We start from the raw sequence: 21089 nt of genomic DNA on the forward strand, positions 1-21089 counted from the left end.
GTTGGCAATGAAAGGAAGATGAGAATGCATCAGGGAGAGAGCCCACTAAAGATAGGGATTCTGGAGCTTGTTTATAGACCGAGGGGAAGGATTTGATGAGAAGAGGATTAGAGATGCAGATATGGATATATTGGTGGAGAAGGGTCCTAAAGGAAGGTGGAAAGAGGTTAGTGGAGGTGTATCACTTTACTGTAAGTCAGAAAGAAAGGACTATGAGATGAATGCAGTAGGTAGAAGTTGAAGAGCAAGCAAGTTCAGGTATTTATGCATGGTGGCCTTTATTTTCTAACTTAGAGGCCACTTCTTATACTGAAAGGCTGGAGAGTGACATTAGGGTCTTCAGAGACAGAGTTAAGGTTTGGAACAGTGTTGTGGAGAACGAGAATAGTTCCATTAGTGGAGAACACACAAAACTCATTCAGAAGATCTGGGCTTTGACTTTTTTAGTGCTACCAACTGGCTATGTGGTTATAGGCAAGTTAAAGAGCTTCTCTAGGCCTCAGTTTCCTTTTCTGTCAAGCCAAGATGTGGAGTTAGACAAGTGTTTTTCAGAGTACTTTCAGGAGGGAGAAAAGATTCCACTGAATTGAAAACAGCATTTGAAAACCACTGGACTGTATTCTGATATCCTTTCCAGCAATAACATTCTCCTTAGTTGTTGCAGAAATAAATTATTTCTTCATAAATCTTATGGGTTTCACTTTGAATGAGTAAACTGTTATTAATTGCAGGATGTGTTAGTATAAATCAGTGGTTTTTAGATTGTGTTCCCTGAAGCTGCCCATTGTCCTGTGGGGTGTCTCAGGGGCTACTGAGGGGCTTGGGGAAGGTCCATGGCAAGGGTTCAAGACTCTAGGCACAGACTCCTTGTTGTTTATTTTATATACTGAGGATCTACATAACCTTTTGTTTTTTAAAAATAGGTTTCTTTGGTAGAAATCATTCTGGTTGTCATTAGTCAATGTGTCTGGGACCTTGAAGACAATCTCAGAATTAACATCCCAGGGGTCTCCTTAATAAGGTTTATAGAAATAGAAAACTCAGTACTCGTTCATTTGAGTTGCAACAAAATAATGGTTGAAGTCTCAACTTATGAGCAATAATTCCCTTATCCAAAAGACCTTCATGTTTTATAATAGTATAAGGGGATCGGTGAGTGAGGTTGGATATTCTGCTACATTTGGAGATATCCAAAACATGCTATTTCTACCTCATTATATTGCAAGTGAATTCACTGAACAAAGTTGAGGATCTTTTAAATTTATTTTGACTTGAAAATAATTTGTTGGGGAGGTAAAACGTATGGGAATGGTTGAGGGAAAAGTGGCATATGCCCTATAGGTAGACAAGAATATAATTATTGTCTTTGTTGAGAAATATTTGAAAATACGTATTTATTGTTTCAAAGTCATATTGTGCTCCTATAAATGATCCCTGTTAGTAAGAAAGATCTAGCCTTATTTATAGTTCATGTTTCAAAGCTCTTATGCATTAAGCTCTCAAAAGAAAATCTACTCCCCAACCTGACTCCCCTGCCCTCCAGTTCTCCCACACACATGGAAGCTAGACTGGGCCCTCTTAGGATTTCCAGTTTACTCTGGACAAATTTTTCATCCTAACCTTGGGGGAACAGTGAGTAGAAAGCATTCAGTGATTGCATGTGTGAGGATTGTAAACAAAGTTTGTGTTGGGCCCTAATCTTCGCTGATGTAATTTTGGCTACAGTGTCAGAAGGCCGATCAGCTGAAGTAACCAAAAGCTCGCCTAAAAGAAAACAGATCTGCCACAATTGGCAGCTGAAGTGAATATCATCAGTGTCTCTCTGGTACTTCTGTCTTTCTAACTATAGCTTGATCGGTTTCCTTGTTTCCAGCCTAGACCACCAGGAAGAAAATAGATGGGTTCTTCAGTGATGTTGCTGAGGTGGCTTTCACTGTATTTAAGGGTTTCTTTCTCCCACTGAACATCTGGGCTTGTCCTGGCCCATCAGTTCATCTATGCCAAACTCTGTTGGACCTCACTCATTTGTTCTGGGCTCCAGCCATTGCTGTCTTGTAGTTGAGAAAAGCATGACCTTAAAATTTAGTCTTAAAAGGTCCTTTGTAGGATTTATCTGTTTCCTGCTTTGGATGTTTTTACACACTATAAATATTAGTTACCATAGCAAAATCCATACTTTTTCACTAAATGATAAGTATGTTCTTGAGGAATGAAAAAATCCTTTTCTCCTTAATACAGTGGTTCTTGTGAAGATTCAATACTTCTCCTGTTCTTTCCCCCAAGAAAGTTGTTTAAAAGTTCAAAAAGATAAGGTGATGAATAGGAAACCTGAGTTTCTATTCTTGTTTTTACTCCCATGCTAATGATAGAAAATAAGTAGGATTCTCCATCTCTGATTCTTTTAATAGGAAAAAAATTTTTTAAAACCTTATGTACTGTTTAGAAAGGAATCTTATTCAGTGGCTATAAGATGGGCTTCATATTTCTTAGACATCCTAATAGAAGTATCCTCAAAGGCCACTTTGAGAGAGGCAAGTACACATTTGATAGGCTTACAATTCTGTCTCTTAACGGTATGTTGTTTTGGATTTCTATAGCAAAGTGCAGGCCCGAATAGCATTCTCTGCCTATCTCCAGCATGTTCAAATTCGCCTGATGAAAGACAGTGGAGGTCAGACGTTCAATGCCAGTTGGGCTGCCAAAGAGGATGAACAGATGGTGAGGCTCTTCTTATCGGAACCTTTGTAGTTTCCCTTTTTCTTTTTGTTTTTTTCCTTTTTTTTTTTTTTCCTATTAGGATAAAGAGCAATATATTCTTCCGGTGAAAGGATTGTTGCGTAATAAATAGATAATAAATAAATAATAATTTTCTCGTATTCTAATGTGAAGCAAATCTTTCATCTGGAGCTACGTTCATTGCACTATGTAGTGAGGGCATCAGTTTATTTCATTTTGGAATGGAAATTGATTTCTAATTGATGTTAAGCCCTGTGCAAAGCCCTCAGAAAGAATAACAATTTACAGTCCTTCCTGAAGTAAACTCACATTTTATTAACTCTTTGAGGTAGGCTTTATCTATTTTAGAGATGTGGAAACAAAGACCTAGAGAAGCCAAGTCTGTTGTTCCATAGCTTGTATGTGGTGAAACTGGAACTCGAACCTAGCTGTTATAATTGTACATTACTTGTTCTTCTGTTGTTTTCATGTATCATAAGGCATTTGTTTTCTGTCCTGAGGAGTCAAGTTAGCTCTTTGAAAGTCAACACCTTGTCATGGGCCCTCTCAGAATGCACAATCTTGTAGCTTCACATTTTTTCTTTGCTAATTGTAACTTTACGGGATTCTTAGATTACTGAAATCAAACTTGTGTGATAATTTTTGCTGTGTATTAGTCATTTGAACATGCCTGGGATTTAATCTTCTAGGAAGGTGTTTCTTTTTTTTGGATCAGAATGACAGGGAGCTTCAAGCTTCAGGTAAAGTCAGAACTTACAGAAGAAGCCACAGCCCTTCTATAACCTTTTTAACAACAGGGATTTGTCACCAGAAAAAGAGGGACCTTTCGGTCTGAGAAAGCTGCATCCTTTATTCCACTCAGTGATAACCCTATTATAATTTCTAGTCCTCCACATACAAAAGACAGGTCTTTATGCCAGGCTTATTATAAAAACATGTTGGTTATCCCAGAAAACAACTTGTGAATTTATAGTAGCCAATATAACTCAGAGATAAAACCTTGTGTGTTGTGAATAATCCTTCAACCATCAGTGGAAAATGTTAGCTCTGCTCTTTCCAAGTGGAAAATTGAGACTGCCTTTTGAGAGTCAGTTTGTCTGCTCTACTGTGAAAAAATAATGTTTTAATATTTCAGCTTAAACCACCCTATAGTAAAGACAGCTGAGTAGAACCATGAAATTCAGCCTTCTGGTTATGAGGCTGTTCCATTTATGCTGGAGTAAATTGGCACAAAGGACAATGAGCCAAAATCAAATTCAAGAAGAAAAAAAATAATTCAGAAGAGAATAACCACTGCAAATGCTGCCTTGGAATTCACAGGGGATTTCTACGGGGCTTTCTCCAAGAATATTTGGGATCATTGCTGCAAAACTTAATACTGGTTCTGCAAATTCCTTCTTGAAACTGTAATTAGCAAGCAAACCCTAACTCATTCCTTGATGATTGTGGTAGTGGTCTTGCTTATGAGGAAGGTAGATGTAGAGTTACCCTCTCTGGTCTGGGTTGGGTTAGAGATTCTTTATCTCATAAATCACAGAAGGCATATCAACAGAAAGTCTCAACATCTATCATCAATTTTATTGTGTTTATGGGGCAAAAACATCTTTAAGGCCCTTGGCCTTACAGAATATCTCTTTGAAGCATATATGATGTTATCAGTCATCCGATTGCTATCTGTTCAGATATCAAAATCCTTTGCCCCCATCTTAAGTGAAATGTATTCTTTCTTTCTCTTAATGACTTTATACTGTGTTCTCTTTGTCAACCCTAAACTCTGAAAGCTCCCTTATCCTCTGGGAAGGAAAAAAAAAAAGGCATCACCTTTCAAGCTACTATGACAGTTCTTTCTTTTCCTTTGTCACTAAACTTTTAAAATGAATAGTTTCTACTCTTTACCTATATTCTTCATTACCCATGCATTTTCTTAATATCTTTCTTTTGCTCTCTTTATTGAAAATGTTCTCTTGAAATTATCCCTCAATGGCCAGATCCAGGGCCTTGTCTGGGTAGTGGTCTTTCCAGCTCCAGCGTCTCAGAAGCATTTGACTTGGAACACTTTCCTCCCTTGTCCTCCAAGACGCTATTTTCTACTAGATTTCTTCCTACATTTTTGATGTTTCTACCCTGTTTTTTGTTTTTTGTTTTTTTTTCTGAATCTTCCTCCTCTTTCCTATCTCTAAGTATGAATATGAAAAAAGTATGTATTCTTTTTCTACTGTCTTACCTTTGATGATTTCTTCTGTTCCCACAGTTTTAGTTTCCACTACCCGTCTTTAGCTATCCCCTAAATAGCTCTCTCTGATCATCCTATTAGGAATGATATATGCTCTTTGAATTATTATAATACTATTTATATATGTATTATGGTACTTTTATAACTACTATTTTATTACATAGTAATTTGCATACATATTTGATTTTTATTTTCTAATTGTCAGCTTACTGAGGGAAAAGAATAAATTTGTTTTGTTTCTTTGTGTATCTTATACCTACCATGTTTGCTTTGGGTCTTGTTTATTGAAATGTATGATATGTCTCTTCTCATATCTCTGTTGTATAATCCCTTCATAGCTTGTCTTCTGTTGCTTAGCATAATCCATGCTTTTTTTCCTCCCCGGTTCTTTAATTTATAGGAGCTGGTGGTTCGTTTCCTCAAGCGAGCATCAAGTAACCTCCAGCACTCACTGAGGATGGTATTACCCAGTCGACGATTGGCACTTCTAGAACGCAGAAGAATCCTGGCCCACCAACTGGGTGACTTTATCATTGTATACAACAAGGTAATTGGTTAATCTGTAGTCCTTTCCTTTGAATTGCCACACACTCTCAGAAAAAAATTAGAAGCCTCTGTCCAACTGGATGGAGAGGTTCTTTTTCTGTTCTCTAGCATCATCATCCTCTGTGCATTACTGTTAGGGAGAGCAGGACCCCACACCTTAACTCAGCTGGGCTGAAAAACTGTTACTTCTGAAGGCTAAGTGTCCATTGTTAACTCTTATCAAAAGGTATAAACTTTTGAGTTCTATTGCACCTGTGATGAATCCTGGGCTATGTGAATCTGCATTGATGTTATTGTGCCTGTGGACAATGGTGAGTTGACTATTTGGGAGCAAATTTAAACGTAGCTTTGATACAATGATGTACTCTTCTTTCTTGAGAGGGTTACACTTTCTTCTCTGAAACATTTTTATACAGTGACATCATTTTACAATCAAGCCCAGGAAATACTATTTAATTAGACTGTTTTACAAAGCATCCTATAATCAAGGGTCTCAGGATGCATCAAAAATATAATTTGGGGGTGGGAGGAGTATGGTCAATTTGCAGGTGGAAAAGCTGAGGCTTGGAAATTTAAATGGCTTTTCTGAAGTTGCATAGAATGGTTAGTAGACTATCAATGCACCAAACCCATATCTATAATTTACTCCATATCTGTTGAAAATTTTGTTATGTTTTATATAAGTGAAGAGTTTATTCAGTTTGGAAGCTGATATAAGAGTATCTTCCAAGACCTATCTTTCCTCTCCTAATTGCAACAAAAAACTGTGTCTGTATTGTCATACTGTTAAATCTACAAGTATGAACCTGGATATTACTAAGCTACTATAAAAAGCTCTTTGATCAATGGTCTGTGAAAGTAGAAAGTAAAAATATGATAAAAATTTATATTTGTTTTGCAACATTTACTTGGGAATTTCAAAACGTTTCATGAAATAGTGGCCAAAAGTAAGATATCAAATTTATAGGTGACAAAAGTACAAGGAAGAATTAAATGACTTTACTATAAGGACAAATTAACCCAAGGGTAATGAAACTAGATGAGGAAGTACCATTTATTAGGAGTCAATTTTATCTTGTTTTTCTGTGGGGCTTGGGCACTGGGTAGGAAACAGAACAAATGGCTGAAAAGAAATCGAAGAAGAAACATGAGGAAGAAGAGGAAGATGGGGTGAATACGGAAAGCTTTCAGGAGTTCATCAGACAAGCAAGGTAGAAGACATTCTTGATTAATAAAAACCATCTTATTCCATCTTCCATACTGCCCATTGAATACTCACCATTCCCCTGTTTCTGACACATAGACACGAATGAAATTATTCTCAACGTTGGGTGCAATGGTGTGTGCCTGTAGTCCCAGCTACTTGCGAGGCTGAGGCAGGAGGATCACTTGAGGCCAGGAATTTGAGGCCAGGAATTTGAGGCCAGCCTGGGCAACATAGTGAGACCCTGTCTCTAAAGAAAAAGAGAAAGGAAGAAAAGAAAACAGAAAAGAAAAAAATCACTCTCAGAAGGAGAAGAAGTTGCATGGGCTTGGCCTCTTCATATTCTCAGCCAATTATGTTGCTGTAGTCATGGCTTCAGTTATCAAAACACTGCTGCTGGGTATCTGGGCTGTAGTACCAGACAGCCTTCAAAGTACAGCTCACTCAAAGTGCTGAGAGAGCCCTTTGGAAACTTGAAGTTAGGGGCTTCTAGTGTGTACTGGGTCTGAATTTATCCCTGACCTACTGATGCAGTGGAGATGACCAAATTTTGCCTACATTGAGTGGGTTGAGAAATTGGCAATTTCTCAACACTGTGAGGGTTACGCCTAATTTATATAAAATAGAACAAGTCTTTCATGCTTAGGGTTAGCCTTTAGGAATTGAAAATCTCAGTATTCAGTTTTCTGTCTTGATACAAGTCAGCCGGGCCATTTTGTCAATTTATGCTGGGTTTTCATAGGAGGAGACAACAACGGCACTTAATTTTAAATCTTGTAAAACTCATACTGGAGGGACTTTTTCTAAATAGAGAGTTGTGCAAAACTACGAAAATAAAAAAGGGTAAAGTAACTGTAAACCCCATTACTTAGGTTTCAATCATCAAAGTCACAATAAGGAGAAAATCAGTAGAAAATCAACACTGTTGATTTGTGAAGTTAAATCAGGTGGGGGTTTATCAATCAGCAGCATAGTACGATCTGTGTTTAGTACCTTGTACAGACCTCATTATAGCCTCAATATCATGTGCTTAAACACACAGCAAACAAATACTTCATTTTGTAGGAGTCCATAATTGTATGATGTTATTTTTGTTGACATTCTTGGGTCTTGAGTAATGTGATTGATAAAGCAGGTATAGAAACAGTGCAAGAAGCAGTTTCTCACACCAACATTATAAAAATAGAAAAGGAAAAAGAACTAGATTATGTTCAGAAAAACCTCTACTTTTAATGCCAAAAGATTAATTTCTGGTTCCTCTTTTGGATCTTCTAAATCCCTAAAAATACGTAAAAAAGAAAAAAGCCCATCCTTTTAAAAAGTGATATGTATTTCTTCGGCAGTTCTAACTGGATGCTAAAAATGAATTACACATTCTGTTAACTAATTATGTAGATTTGGAGATAAAATATATTGGAACATAATTACTTCTGATTGTGGATTATGTGTTGATGGTTGGGAAGTATGTGGTAGCATCAGTTCTTCTTTTATTAAGTTTGGGGTGAGTACATGGATGCTTTGTCAGGGCTGGCAAATTCAAATACCTGCAAGAGTCAGGCAGGAAAACATAGATTTTAAAGTGGGCAGAGGATAAGACAGGTATAAAGCAGCTTGTATTTTGACCAACCATAACCTTTGCCTTTTAATATTCTGTGAAGGGCCAAATAAAACACAACAGGCAGAGGCAGCTGCCTGTTTGCAATGTCTCCTGTAGATCTTTGATAGTTACTTGTGTTACTTACCTTGGGGCATTTAGCTATTTTAAAGACCTTGGGGCTTACACTGAGATTCATACAGGTGGTTTCTAGGTTCTCATTAGAGTGTGTTCTGAAGATGGGCTATAGGTTCTTGGTAATAATGCAGGTATGCTTCACTTATGGCTGCTTACGTGGAACATAGCCAAGCTTCAGGAAGAAAAAAAAAAAAAGAGAAAGACCATCATTGAGAGGCTGCTTTTGTCCTAAAAGCAGATGTTACAAAATCTATGTGTGATATGTTGACTGGAAGACTCCCTTAGGCCCTCCTCTGTTTCCTTATACTTTGTATTGTGTGGATGGTCATAAAGAGCATATAATTTCAACAGTTTGAAGTGACCTTAGAGATCATCTAGTTCAGTCTCCTGCATTGTATATGGTGAGGGAACTCATCTGTGGTTACACTGATGGGTTTCCTTATTTCTTAGGGAGGCAGTTAAAATGATAAGTGGCTCCTTTAGTGAAGATACTTCTATTGTCTAGAAGTGGGGTGGACAAACTGTAAAGGGACAGAAATAAGTATTTCAAACTCTGTGGGCTACATACGGTCTTTGTACATATTCTTCTTTAAAAATATAAGAAAGTTTTTAGCTGGGGCCATACAAAAACAGGTTGCTGGTCAGGGTTGGCCCAGTCTTTAGTTTGTGGACTCCGGATCTTGAATGTGGCTGTCCAATAGAATATTCTGTGGGTGACTATTGAGCACTTGAAATGTGGCTAGTATAACTAAGGAAAAGAATCTTTAATTTTATTTAATTTTAATTTAAGTAGTCACATATAACTAATAGATTCCATATTAGACGGTGTAGATCTTTATTCATCACTGTGGGATGAATAAAGCTTTATCATGCTTTACATTTTTTAGATTGCTTTCATTTATATTTCATTTTAACCATCTATTAATAGGGAATTTTCAGCTTGTGCTTTTCATTTTCCCCTTTTCCAGCTTATTCTGTTTCCATAATAAAATCTGGTAGAAAGATTTTCCAGAATAGCTTCCTGTATGACCATACTTTTTCTCCTCATTTCAGTGAGGCTGAACTGGAGGAAGTTTTGACTTTTTACACCCAAAAAAACAAGTCTGCAAGCGTCTTCCTGGGGACTCACTCTAAAAGTTCTAAGAACAGCAACAGTTATTCTGATAGTGGGGCAAAAGGTGGTAAGTATGCTGATTAATTAATGAAAAATAAGAAGAAGTGAAGAAATAAGAAATTCAGAGGAGAGTCAAGAAGAATGTGTTGGCTAAGCACTAATAGTTCCAAGGTGATGAACCTTCACAACATAGAGTCGGGGTGAAAGATGGGGGACAATGCTTTTTGTCGTAAAAGCGGAAGGAGGGTTATAATCTGGTTTTTTTTTTCCCCGTGGTAATTAACAACAACAAGCTTTTCAAGAAAAGCTGGTAATAGCTAACATTTAGTGAACACTTAATCTTCCTATCTGCTGGAGATGGTCTTATGTTTTACTTCCAAAAATCATGTGGAGTAAGCACTATTATAAAACTTCTTTACAGACAAGAAAATGGCTAAAAGAGACTGAGTAGCTTGCTCAAGATTACTCTGCACCATGCAGGGACAGGAATTTGATCCATAGTCTACCTGACTCAAAGCTTGTGCTCTTAATCTCCACTCCCCTGCCTCTCTAATGATTGTTTCTACCTCTTGTCAAGTTTGTTGCTTTCTCTAGCTCAAGAGAATTGGCATTTTGGGTGGAATTCTTTGTTGTGTGGGGCTGTTCCATACCTGGTGAGATGTCTCATATTCTTGGTTCTAAGCCCTGTATGCTATTAGCTTCCTTCAGGCATTATGATAATCCAAAATGCTTCTACATGTTTCTGAAAGTTCTCACTGCTTTCAAACTCCATGATCAGGGATTTTGTAATTGAATATGGACTGGGCTTTCTAGCTCATGTCATCATGATAAAAAAAAAATAGCATTAGAAACAAAGCTCTATGCTTTAACCATAGATGCATTTAAAGCCGAGATAGAAGTACAAGGCAAAGGTAATCAACATACTAATTTTGTCAGTGTGCCAAGTACTAGATTAAAGACGGAGATTTCTTCCCTGCTCTTAAGGCTACCATAATCTATTGTGGAAATAGCCAGGGAAATTGTTTTTTTTTTTTTTTTAGACAGGGTCTGACTCTGTCGCCCTGGGTAGAGTGCCATGGCATCATCATAGCTCACTGCAACCTCAAACTTCTGGGTTCAAGTGATCCTCCTGCCGTAGCTTAGCCTCCCCAGTAGCTGGGACTGCAAGTGCACACCATGATGCCTGGCTAATTTTTCTATTTTTAGTAGAGGCAGAGTCTCACTCTTGCTCAGACTGGTCTCTAACTCCTGAGCTCAAGCAATCCTCCTGCTTTGGACTCCCAGAGTGCTAGGATTACAGGCATGAGCTACCATGCCTGGCCAGAAATTGGTCACTTAAAATGTGGAATGAATTTTCCCAAAGAAACAGTGTTAATGTTCTAAAAACTGATTTGGTTCCTAGGCTACTCCAGAAAAGCCTATTTAACTCACTGTATAATTGAAATATTATATTACTAGAAGTCCAGAATCTAGCCTTCTTCTTTGAGCTTGCCTAACTTCATTCATCTGTTCATTCATTCCTTCTACACATTTTTACTGAGCACCTATTATGTGTTAGGCACTTTGATAGCTACTAGGAATACAATGACCAGGACTGTCATAGTCTTTAACATTACAAAGTTTGTTGTGTAGTAGATGAAGTTGGGTGAGTGAATACAAGAAGAAGGTTGGTGGAAGCTCTGAAAAGCTCCTGTAAGAGTTTTGGGCAAGGGAGGCTGAGGGATTCTTGTAATGAGGTTAGGGTAGAGAAGTGAGCGAACCTGGGGAGGTGGGGGCCGAGATGGGTATTCATATAGTAACTTCGCCCCTACTAGTAATGGGGAAGCCCTAACAGCAGGTAGTGGCAGCACCTTTGTACAGATGGGTCATTGAAATTCTAGGGGTCATATGTTTAGAACTACCTTTACATAAGAACATCTATACCTGTCTGTATCTATTAAGAATAATTGGAGGGGCAGTCGGAAATCCTCAGTCAAGGAAACAACATTATGACATTTGACAGTGTAGTATCTGGACTCATTTCAAACATGAAGAAGCAAGTGTGTGACAGTATTACCACCACTGGTGGTGATGGAGAGGAGAGAATTCATATATCCTTATTTTTTTACTCTGAAAGATGATCTGTAAAATGGCCTTTAAGTTTTTGTATGAACCTAATCCTTAACAAAGATTTTAGAATATTTCCATACATGATTAGTTCTGGCTGTTCTGTTTCAAAATTCTGTAGTAGAGAGAAACTAATTTATTGGAATGACTTTATTATTGAATATATTGATCACCCTATCTCAAGTAAAACTGGGCATTTACTTTAAGATACAGAGCCATTGTAGTATCCAGGTATTATACCAACAAATAGTGGGGCTACTCTTTCTATCTCATGATAGCTGCCCTGTTCCATACATATTATGACTTCCTAGCTCCAGTAGGTACCACCAACCAACTTGGTCTCTTAGACCACACTCCCTCCCAGTCTGACTTCCTGTCATAAGCATCTGACTACCCTTGATTTTGTTTCCAGGCATATCTAGCTTGTTAGTAGTCCACGGATGGCTGCCCTGGGTTTAGGTAGCTTTCCCTAATTCGATTAGCTGGAGCTGGGAATGGCTCCTGGGTTGGGAATGGCTCCTGGGTTGGGAATGGCTGGGAATCATTTGGTTGGTTGCCCACTCAACAGGGCTGTGGGTGTGGTCATCCCTGGAAAACTGGTGAGACATGCAGCGTTCCCCAGCATTGGCTAGTAGTTATGTTATATTTTTGAAAACAAAATTATGTATAGAGCAATGGCTTTGTGTTTGATTAGTAAGAGAGCCTAAACTCAGTATTTCTTTCTTTAGATCACCCTGAGACGATGGAAGAAGTAAAAATAAAGCCACCCAAACAGCAACAGGCAACAGAAATTCATTGTGATAAATTATCTCGTGAGTGATTTCAAACCTACATAGATTTCTTGCTCTCTGATAAATCCCTAAAAGAAAAAAAATAGTCATCAGATATTAAATATTTCAAAAGCATGGAACATTATCCCTTTTCCTTTGTTCTTCCTTTTCCTTTAGAATTTCCTCTTATCTATTGATAATCTATTTTCCTTCCAAAGAATTTTTCATTTTCTTAAGTTTAGAAATTCTGGGCACTTTCTTTTTTCCTAGAAGGTTGAAAAGGCGGGGGAAAGGAATTAGCTGTTGCTAGCAGAAACTTTGTCCTGATGTCCTAACACGTGTAAAACATGCCTGCTCTGTTTTGTGGAATTAGTACCAACTCTGGCTCGTAGAAAGGACTAAAAGTAAATTCCTATTTCTGTTGCCAGGTCGTCTCTGGTAGACAAAATTCATTAAGTTCATGATGAATACTCATTAAAGTCTGTATTTTTCATGATTTCTGTTTCATGATAAGATTATTGTGATGTTTTAAAAAATGTTTGTGTTTTATTGAGATTGTATGTCCATTTTTCCTAAAATGATCTGTTTGTTTTGTTTTGTTTTGTTTTTAATAGGATCTACCACTTCAGCTGAAAAAGAGGCTAAATTAGTCTGTACCAATTCTTCCTCTACTTCTGTCTCTGGTCCTGCCGCTACTCTTCTGCAGAAAATTCCCAACACCCATTTGTCATCTATTATTTCAACTTCTGACCTCTCACCAGGGCCTGGCCACCATTCTTCTTTGTCTCAAATTCCTCCAGCTCTCCCCAGCATGCCTCACCAGCCAGCAATCTTACTGAACACAGGCTCTGACAATGCTTCTCCCTCTATACATCCTGGAACACAGAACATACCAAGCCCCGCTGGCCTGCCACGCTGTCGATCAGGCAGTTACACCATTGGCCCCTTTTCCTCTTTCCAAAGTGCTGCACAAATCTATAGCCAGAAATTGTCTCGTCCCTCTTCAGCAAAGGCAGGTGAGTGAGAAAACAAAAGGCAGCCCGCAATGACAGCTCCTGCCGAGCCCCACTGAAAAAAGAATGTCATCTCTTCCCTTTGCCTTTTCTTTTGAAAAGTAAAGGGACACGTGTTGCATTGTTTCGATTGTGACTAAGGAAGACTCTTTCATTTCATCCAGTAGCATTCATTCATTGATACAGAATGGGGCAGGACTTCTTTTAGTTACTGGAGATAAAGAGATGAATAAGCCAAGGCTCTATTCACTAGGAGCCTACAGTCTTGTCAAGAGATTTCCCATCACAGATAGCCATAGACCTATGAGTGTGTTATATGCATTCTTTCTGATTCAAATAGTTATTCTGACACCAGACAAATTAGTATTTTTTATTTTTCAATGTATTTAAAGTCAAGAATGACATGAATAAAATAACCAAAGAATCCTTAAAATAGGGTATCTAATTTTAAATGAAATGGACCCATATTATCTGTCAAGTTCTTCCCCATTTTTTAATAACAGCTTTATTGAAACATAATTCACGTTCCATAAAATTCACCCTTTTAAAGTATAAAATTCAGTGGTTTTTAGTATATTCACAGAGTTGTGCAATCAACACCACTATCTATAATAATTTTAGAACATTTTCATCATCTCCAAAAGAAACCCCATACCTATTAGCAGTCACTGTCTTATTTCTTCCTCCCCCAACCCTTGGCAACCACTGATCTACTTTCTGTTTCTATAGATTGGTCTACTCTGGACATTTCATATAATTGGAATTGTACAATAGGTATCCTTTTGTGAATGGCTTCTTTCATTTAGCATGATTTTTTCACAGTTCATCCATATTGTAGCATGTGCTTCATTTTTTATGGCTGAATAATATTTTCTTGTATAGATATATGGATTTTGTTTATTCATTCGTCAGTTGATGGGCATTTGGTTTGTTTCCATTTTTTGGTCATTATGAATAATGCTATTATGAACATTTGTGTATAAGTTTTTTGTGTGCACACATGTTTTCATTTCTCTTGAGTGTATAGGCTAGAGAAGAATTACTGGGTCCTATGATAACCTTATATTCCCTCTTTTTGAGGAACATACAAACTGTTTTCCAAAGTGGCTATGCCATTTTACTACCAGCAATGTATGGATATTTCAATTTCTCCACATCCGTGCCAACATTATTGTCTGTCTTTTTGATTTTACCCATCCTGGTGGGTGTGAAATAGTGTCTCTTTTTGTTGTTATGATTTACATTTCCCTAATGGCTCACGATGATGAACATCTTTTCATATGCTTAATGGCTGTTTGTATATCTTCCTTGGAGGAATGTCTATTCAAATTCTTTACCCGTTTTTAAATTGGTCTATTTCCCTTTTTATTATTGAATATAAATGTTCTTTATATACTGTGGATACAATCCCCTTGTCAGATAAACGTTAAAAATATTTTCTCCATATCTGTTGGTTGACCTTTTACTTTCTTAAAGCACAAATGTTTTAAATTGATGAAGTCCAATTTTTCTATTTTTTTTCTATTCATCTGTGCTTTTGGCATCATATCTGAAAAACTATTACCTAACCTAAGGTCACAAAGATTTCCTCCTATGTTTTTTCTAAGAATTTTTATAGTTTAGCCTCTTATTACATTTAGGTCTTTTATACATTTTGAGTTAATTTTTGTGTATGGTATGACATGGGAATCTAACTTCATTCTTTTGCGTGTGGATAGTCAGTTGTCCCAGCATCATTTATTGAAAAGAGTATTATTCCCCATTGCATTATCTTGGCATTCTTGTCAAAAATCAGTTCATGATCAATGTAAAGGTTTATTTCTGGGGTCTCAATTTTATTCCATTGATCTATATGTCTGTCCTTATGCCAGTATCACATTATCTTGATAACTGTAGCATCATAGTAAGTTTTGAAATCATCAAGGATGGTTCTTCCAACTTCATTTTTCTTTTTCAAGATTGTTCAGCCTGTTCTGGATCCTTTGAATTTCCATATGAATTTTAGGATCAGCTTGTCAATTTCTGTAAAAAAAGGCAGATGGAATTTTGATAGGGATTATTATCTGTAGATTAATTTGAGAAGTATCTCTTTTAAACACTTTAGTGATAGTCGTGTTAAAATGAGTTACAGCTAGCCATGTTTTGTAAATATCCAATCTATATTTCTTAATACTTTGTTTCAATTGAAATGGATTTTGTAATATGCCACTTGAATCAAGAGATTAAATTTTCCACTTTCATAAGTCATAAACATGAGTATATGCATATGTATGTGTGCTAATTCTGAGTGATCATTGTTCTTGTCAGTTAATTTTCTAAAATCAGTAATAATAATAATATTCTGGTTTGAACTTTTTTACCCCTATGTGAGAAATTCAGTAAGATCAGTGTCTCCAGTCCCCTATGTTATTGTTCAGACTTTTTTTAAAACCTTCCCTTTTCACCTTTTCCAAGAGAGGGATAGGGAATTTAAGAAGCTGGTCGGTTAAAAAATATTTCCTGGTGTCTGTTATGCTTTCTTATTTGACATGTGGATTATTTATAAGTATTTTGTTTAATTTTCAGGTAGTTGAGATTCATTCTTTTTTATAATTGGCTTTTAGCTTTTTTCCACTGTGGCCAGAGAACATATTCTGAATGGTTTAAACAGTAGTAGACAATAATGTATGGACAAAAATATTAATATATAGTAGGCAACAATAGCCTATAAATGATTAGAGTTAAACTTTTCTGTGGTGATTGAATAGTTTTGGAATGAGATTAAGATATTATTTAACTATAGACTTTTAAAAGTTAAATATACATTATCAAATTTGGAACGTCACCACTAAAAGAATAAAAGTATATAAATTCTAAACCTACGGGGAGAAGAAAAATGAGGGGAAAAAACCTGCATAAACATAGGAGTATGTAAGAAAAAAGCATAGAAAAAGCAAGAGAAATAGAAGTTTAAAACATGGTAAATCAAGTCTACATATATGAAGAATTAAATAAACACAAATGTATTGAACTTATTAGAAGATTGTCAGATTAAAGTTTTAAAAAAAAAATCCAACTATATGCTGTTTACCAGAAGCACACCTAAGGATGAGGACAGAGAATGGTTGAAAGTAAAAGAATGAGGAAAGAATTACCGAGTAAGTACCAGCCAGAAGAAAGATGATACAGCTACATTAAGAATGTTAAAATAGACTTTAAGATATAAATCTTTTTTACACATAAGGAATAACTGCATAATGACAAAAGGATCAGTTCAATCAAAAGATAAAACAGTTCTAAAAGTGTTTTATTAGGCACCTAGTAAAATAGCTTCCAAAGATATAACATAGAAATTTATATAACTACATAAATAATCTACAAATCTACTGTCTTAATGGGAGATTTCCACATGCTTCTATTAATTGTTAATACACTAAACTGATTTTTTCTTTTTTTTCATTTTGAGACAGAGTCTCACTCTATTGCCTGGGCTAGAGTGCTGTGGTGTCAGCCTAGCTCACAGCAACCTCAAACTCCTGGGCTCACGCAGTCCTCCTGCCTCAGCCTCCCAAGTAGCTGGGACTATGGCCATGCCCCACCACGCCTGGCTAATTTTTTTCTATTTTTAGTTGCCTGGCTAATTTTTTCTATTTTTTTTTTAGTAGAGATGGGGTCTCGCTCTTGCTCAGGCTGGTCTCGAACTCCTGCCCTCAAGCAATCCTCCCACCTCGGCCTCCCAGAGTGCTAGGATTACAGGTGTGAGCCACCACGCCCAGCCAACTGATTTTTTCTTTAAATTAGAAAAGGTAAAGAGAATTTGAACGATTTGATAAGTTAATTTATTGATCATATATAGGAGTATGTACCCAACAATTAGAGAAAACACCTTTTCAAGCATACGTGATACAGTTATAAAAATCAGTCATGTCTTACATCTTAAAAAATTTCAAAGACTTGGTATCATACAGCCATATTCTTTGTCCTCCCTGCCATTAAGTTGAAAGTCATTATCAAAATATATAACAAATTTCTATGTATTTCAAAATTTGAAAGAGTCAAAGAAGAAATCCTAATGGAAATAAGTTTAAAAGTATGGGGACTGAACGATAATGAAAAAACTGTGGTCCAGATACGTGGAGAACAATGAAAGGCAGTATTTAGAGGGAAATTTACTGCTTTAAATACTTAGATTTAAAAAGAACACAGGCTTAAAATTAATGCGCTAATGTCTGACTTTAAGTGTTATAAAAACAACACTATGATAAATCTAAAGAAGAAAGAAAGATGTAATGAAGATGAGAGCAAAAATCATAGATTTCAAAAATAAAGTAAAATAGGGGATATTAAAGCCAAAGTGGTCTTTTGAAAAGCCTAATAATGTGTTCAAACCTCTGGTAAGACTGATCAAGAAAAAAGAGAAGACATGGATAAAATGAGGAATGAACATGCAGATACAGAAAATATAAATATACCAAAAATGACAAAAATAATATGATACTGTTAACTTTATTCCAATAAAATTGAAGAAGTATACAAAATGGACAAACTCTTACAAAAGCATAACTTACATATGGTTGACTCAAGAAGATGAAGGAAGTCTGAATAGTCCTATAAATATTAAAATAATTGATACAGTAGTTAAAAATCTTCTCTTGAGGAAACATTTATGGCCCAGATAGTTTTATGGGTAAGTTCGAACAATCTTTCAAGAGGTAGACAATTCCAATATTAAAAAAATCTTCTAGAGTGTGGAAAAAGAGAGAATACTCCTTAATTCATTCTGTGTGGCTAGTTTCATTTGATAATAAAACCAGTTGAGAATAGCATTCAAGAGAACAATTATTAACCGGCTTCATTTATGAGCACAAACGCAAAAATTCTAATCAAAATGAAAGCCAGCCAAATCTAACAATATCTGGAAGAAATAGTATACCATGAGCAAGTTTATTCAAGGAATGTAGAAGGGGTTTAACATTTTGAAACCTATAAATGTCATTTCCCACATTAACAGATTAAAAGACAAAAACCATATTCATCATTATAAATGCAGAAAAAGAATTTGCTAAAATTCTACACTCATTCATGATAATAATTCCCAGCATACTAGGAAGAGAAGGAAACCCTTTTAACCTGAAAAAGAGTATCTGCCCAAAACTTGCAAGAGCTATTAGTCTAAATGGGGAAATGTTGAAAGCATTCCTTTTAATGTTAAGAACAAGATAAGATGCCCACTAATGTTGCTTCTGCCCAGTGTTTTACTGGGAGTCAGAACCAGCATAGTAAGATAAGAAAAAGAAATTATAAGCATACAGATCAAAAAAAAGGAAATAAAATTATTTATTTGGAGATAATATATAGTCTACATAGAAAACAGGAAATAATTACAGATATTTTGGAAATGATGATTTTAGCAGGATAGATGTCCATAAGACCAATATTAAAAATCAATAGCTTTTAAAATTACCTACCACAAAGTGTTAGAAAACAGTTTTTTTGCTTGTGGTAAAATATACATAACATAAAATTTACCATTTCAACTATTTTTACATGTTAATAAGTTCAGTGGCATTAAGTACACTCACATTGTTGTGCAGCTATCACCACCAACAAAATAGTGTTTTAAAAAACATCATTTTCAAGGGCCCAAAAACTCTAAGCCACCTAAGAATAAATTTAGAAAAGACTTAAGAGGAAGTTTTAGACGACTGTGTAGAAAGATACAGACATTAGAGAAAACCCAAGTAAGTGGGTTAATATACCGTTTACATTTTTTAGGAAGACTCAATAGCATCAGTGTTTCAGTTCTCATCACATTGATCTCTGGATTCAATACAGTTCCAACCAAAATCTCAACAAGTTTGTTGTTGAACTTGATAAGCCTGTTCTAAAATGATAATCTAAAGGCAAAAGGCCAACAATAGTGAGAACCTACTAAAGTAGAAAAATGAGGTGAAGAATTACCTTATTAAGACTTAATGTAAAGATATGATAATTAGGACAGTGTGGTATTGGCAAAGGTACAGACAAGTTGACCAGCGGAACAGAATGGGAAGTTAGAAACAATCCCACAGATAGATGGAACTTAGATATATGACAAAAATGGCATTTTAGATCAACGGAAAAGGAGGGATTTCTCAATAAGTGATTCGGGGGTAATTGGTTATCCATATAGGAAAAAAGTGAAATTAGAGCCCTGTCTCACACCATGCATAAAATCAATATCAGATGCAAAACTTAAAACTTCGAGAATAAAATAAAGGAGACCATCCTTAAGATCTTACAATATAGAGCAAAAGTAAAAACAAAAGCGCAACTCCTGTAAGTCAATCAGAAAAAGACAACGCAATAGAAAAATGATAAATGATATCAGAAAAGAGGTAACATGCTCAATGTCATTAGTAATCAGGTAAATGTAAATGAAGACTACAATGATATTTTACAACCTCTTAGGGAAGAATTGAGACACTTGACAATACTAAATGTTAGAGAGGATATGGATCAACAGGAGCTCTTTGTTTGTCGGAGTGTGAAAAATAATACCACTTCAGTGTTATGACATAAATCTGAAAATTCACATACCCTGTGACACAGCAGTTCCACTCCTAGACATATGTACAGGGAAGCTCTTCCATATGTGCACCAGCAGATGTATGCAAAAGTGTTTGTGGCTGCACTGCTTATAACAGCAATAAGCTTGAAATAACCAAAATATCCACCGATGGGGGAATAGAAAAATAAGTTGTGATATAATTACAAAATGGAGTACCATACAATAAATAAAATGAGTGAATTTCAGCTATACTTAACAAGGATGAATCTTGGAAGTGTGATGTTGAATAACAAAAGCAAGTTCCAGGAAGCTATTTCAATAGGATACCATTTTTATAGAACTCAAAAATAAGCAAAATTATCTATGCATATATATGCAAACACACAAATATATATGATAAAGCTATAAAAAGAATAGAACGAATTAGGGGAGGAGCAAGCACATCATTAATGCACATTATTGATAATGTAGTTCTGGATTAAATAGTAAATTCATAGGTATTCATTATTATATACTTATAACTATATATACATCTATTATAAATATTTTGCATGTACCAAATAATGTAGTAAATATGAAAAAGTTTTAGATTTTAAAAATCTATTGTGTATACAGAATAATCATGGTTACATTAGCATTAATAAAAGGATAGAAAGGAAATACATTATAGTGTTTCTACTTTTCTGGGTTTTTAAATTGTTTTTTTGAGGCAAGGTCCACTATATCACCCAGGCTATTCACAAACTCCTGGGCCCAAGTGATCCTTCCACCTCAGCCTCCCAAGTAGCTGGGACTACAGATGTGTGCCACCACTCCCAGCTGATTTTGTTTGTTTGTTTTTTTTAGAAAAAGGGTCTCACTATCTTGGCCAGACTGGTCTTGAACTAGCCTTAGGTGATCTTCCCACCTCAGCCTTCTGAGTAACTGGGGGTTACAGTCATGAGCCACAGTGCCTGGCAATTTCAAAGAATTTTTCTAAATGAGATGTGTGACTTTCATAATCAGAAAAAATATGAACCTTGATTTTTATATTAAATAATTTCTTTTTGCCAGAATTTCAGTGCTCAGAATAATAGAACTCTCTGATAATATAGTTGAAAGGAGAA

The 21089-nt window shown here is 35.9% G+C and overlaps 1 protein-coding gene across 1 annotated transcript in view; it reads left to right on the forward strand.

Annotated features, from left to right (window-relative positions):
* Window positions 1-21089, forward strand: part of TTLL5 (tubulin tyrosine ligase-like family member 5) — a 320186-nt gene that overhangs the window by 138281 nt on the left and 160816 nt on the right. The window contains exons 20-25 of the mRNA XM_012656057.1: window positions 2598-2718; window positions 5370-5516; window positions 6623-6726; window positions 9505-9632; window positions 12400-12483; window positions 13056-13457. Coding sequence (XP_012511511.1) covers window positions 2598-2718; window positions 5370-5516; window positions 6623-6726; window positions 9505-9632; window positions 12400-12483; window positions 13056-13457 — 986 coding nt within the window. The remainder of the gene's footprint in view (window positions 1-2597; window positions 2719-5369; window positions 5517-6622; window positions 6727-9504; window positions 9633-12399; window positions 12484-13055; window positions 13458-21089) is intronic.

Source organism: Propithecus coquereli, unplaced genomic scaffold, assembly GCF_000956105.1.
Source record: "Propithecus coquereli isolate 6110/MARCELLA unplaced genomic scaffold, Pcoq_1.0 Scaffold5, whole genome shotgun sequence".
NCBI classification, from domain to species: Eukaryota; Metazoa; Chordata; class Mammalia; order Primates; family Indriidae; genus Propithecus; species Propithecus coquereli.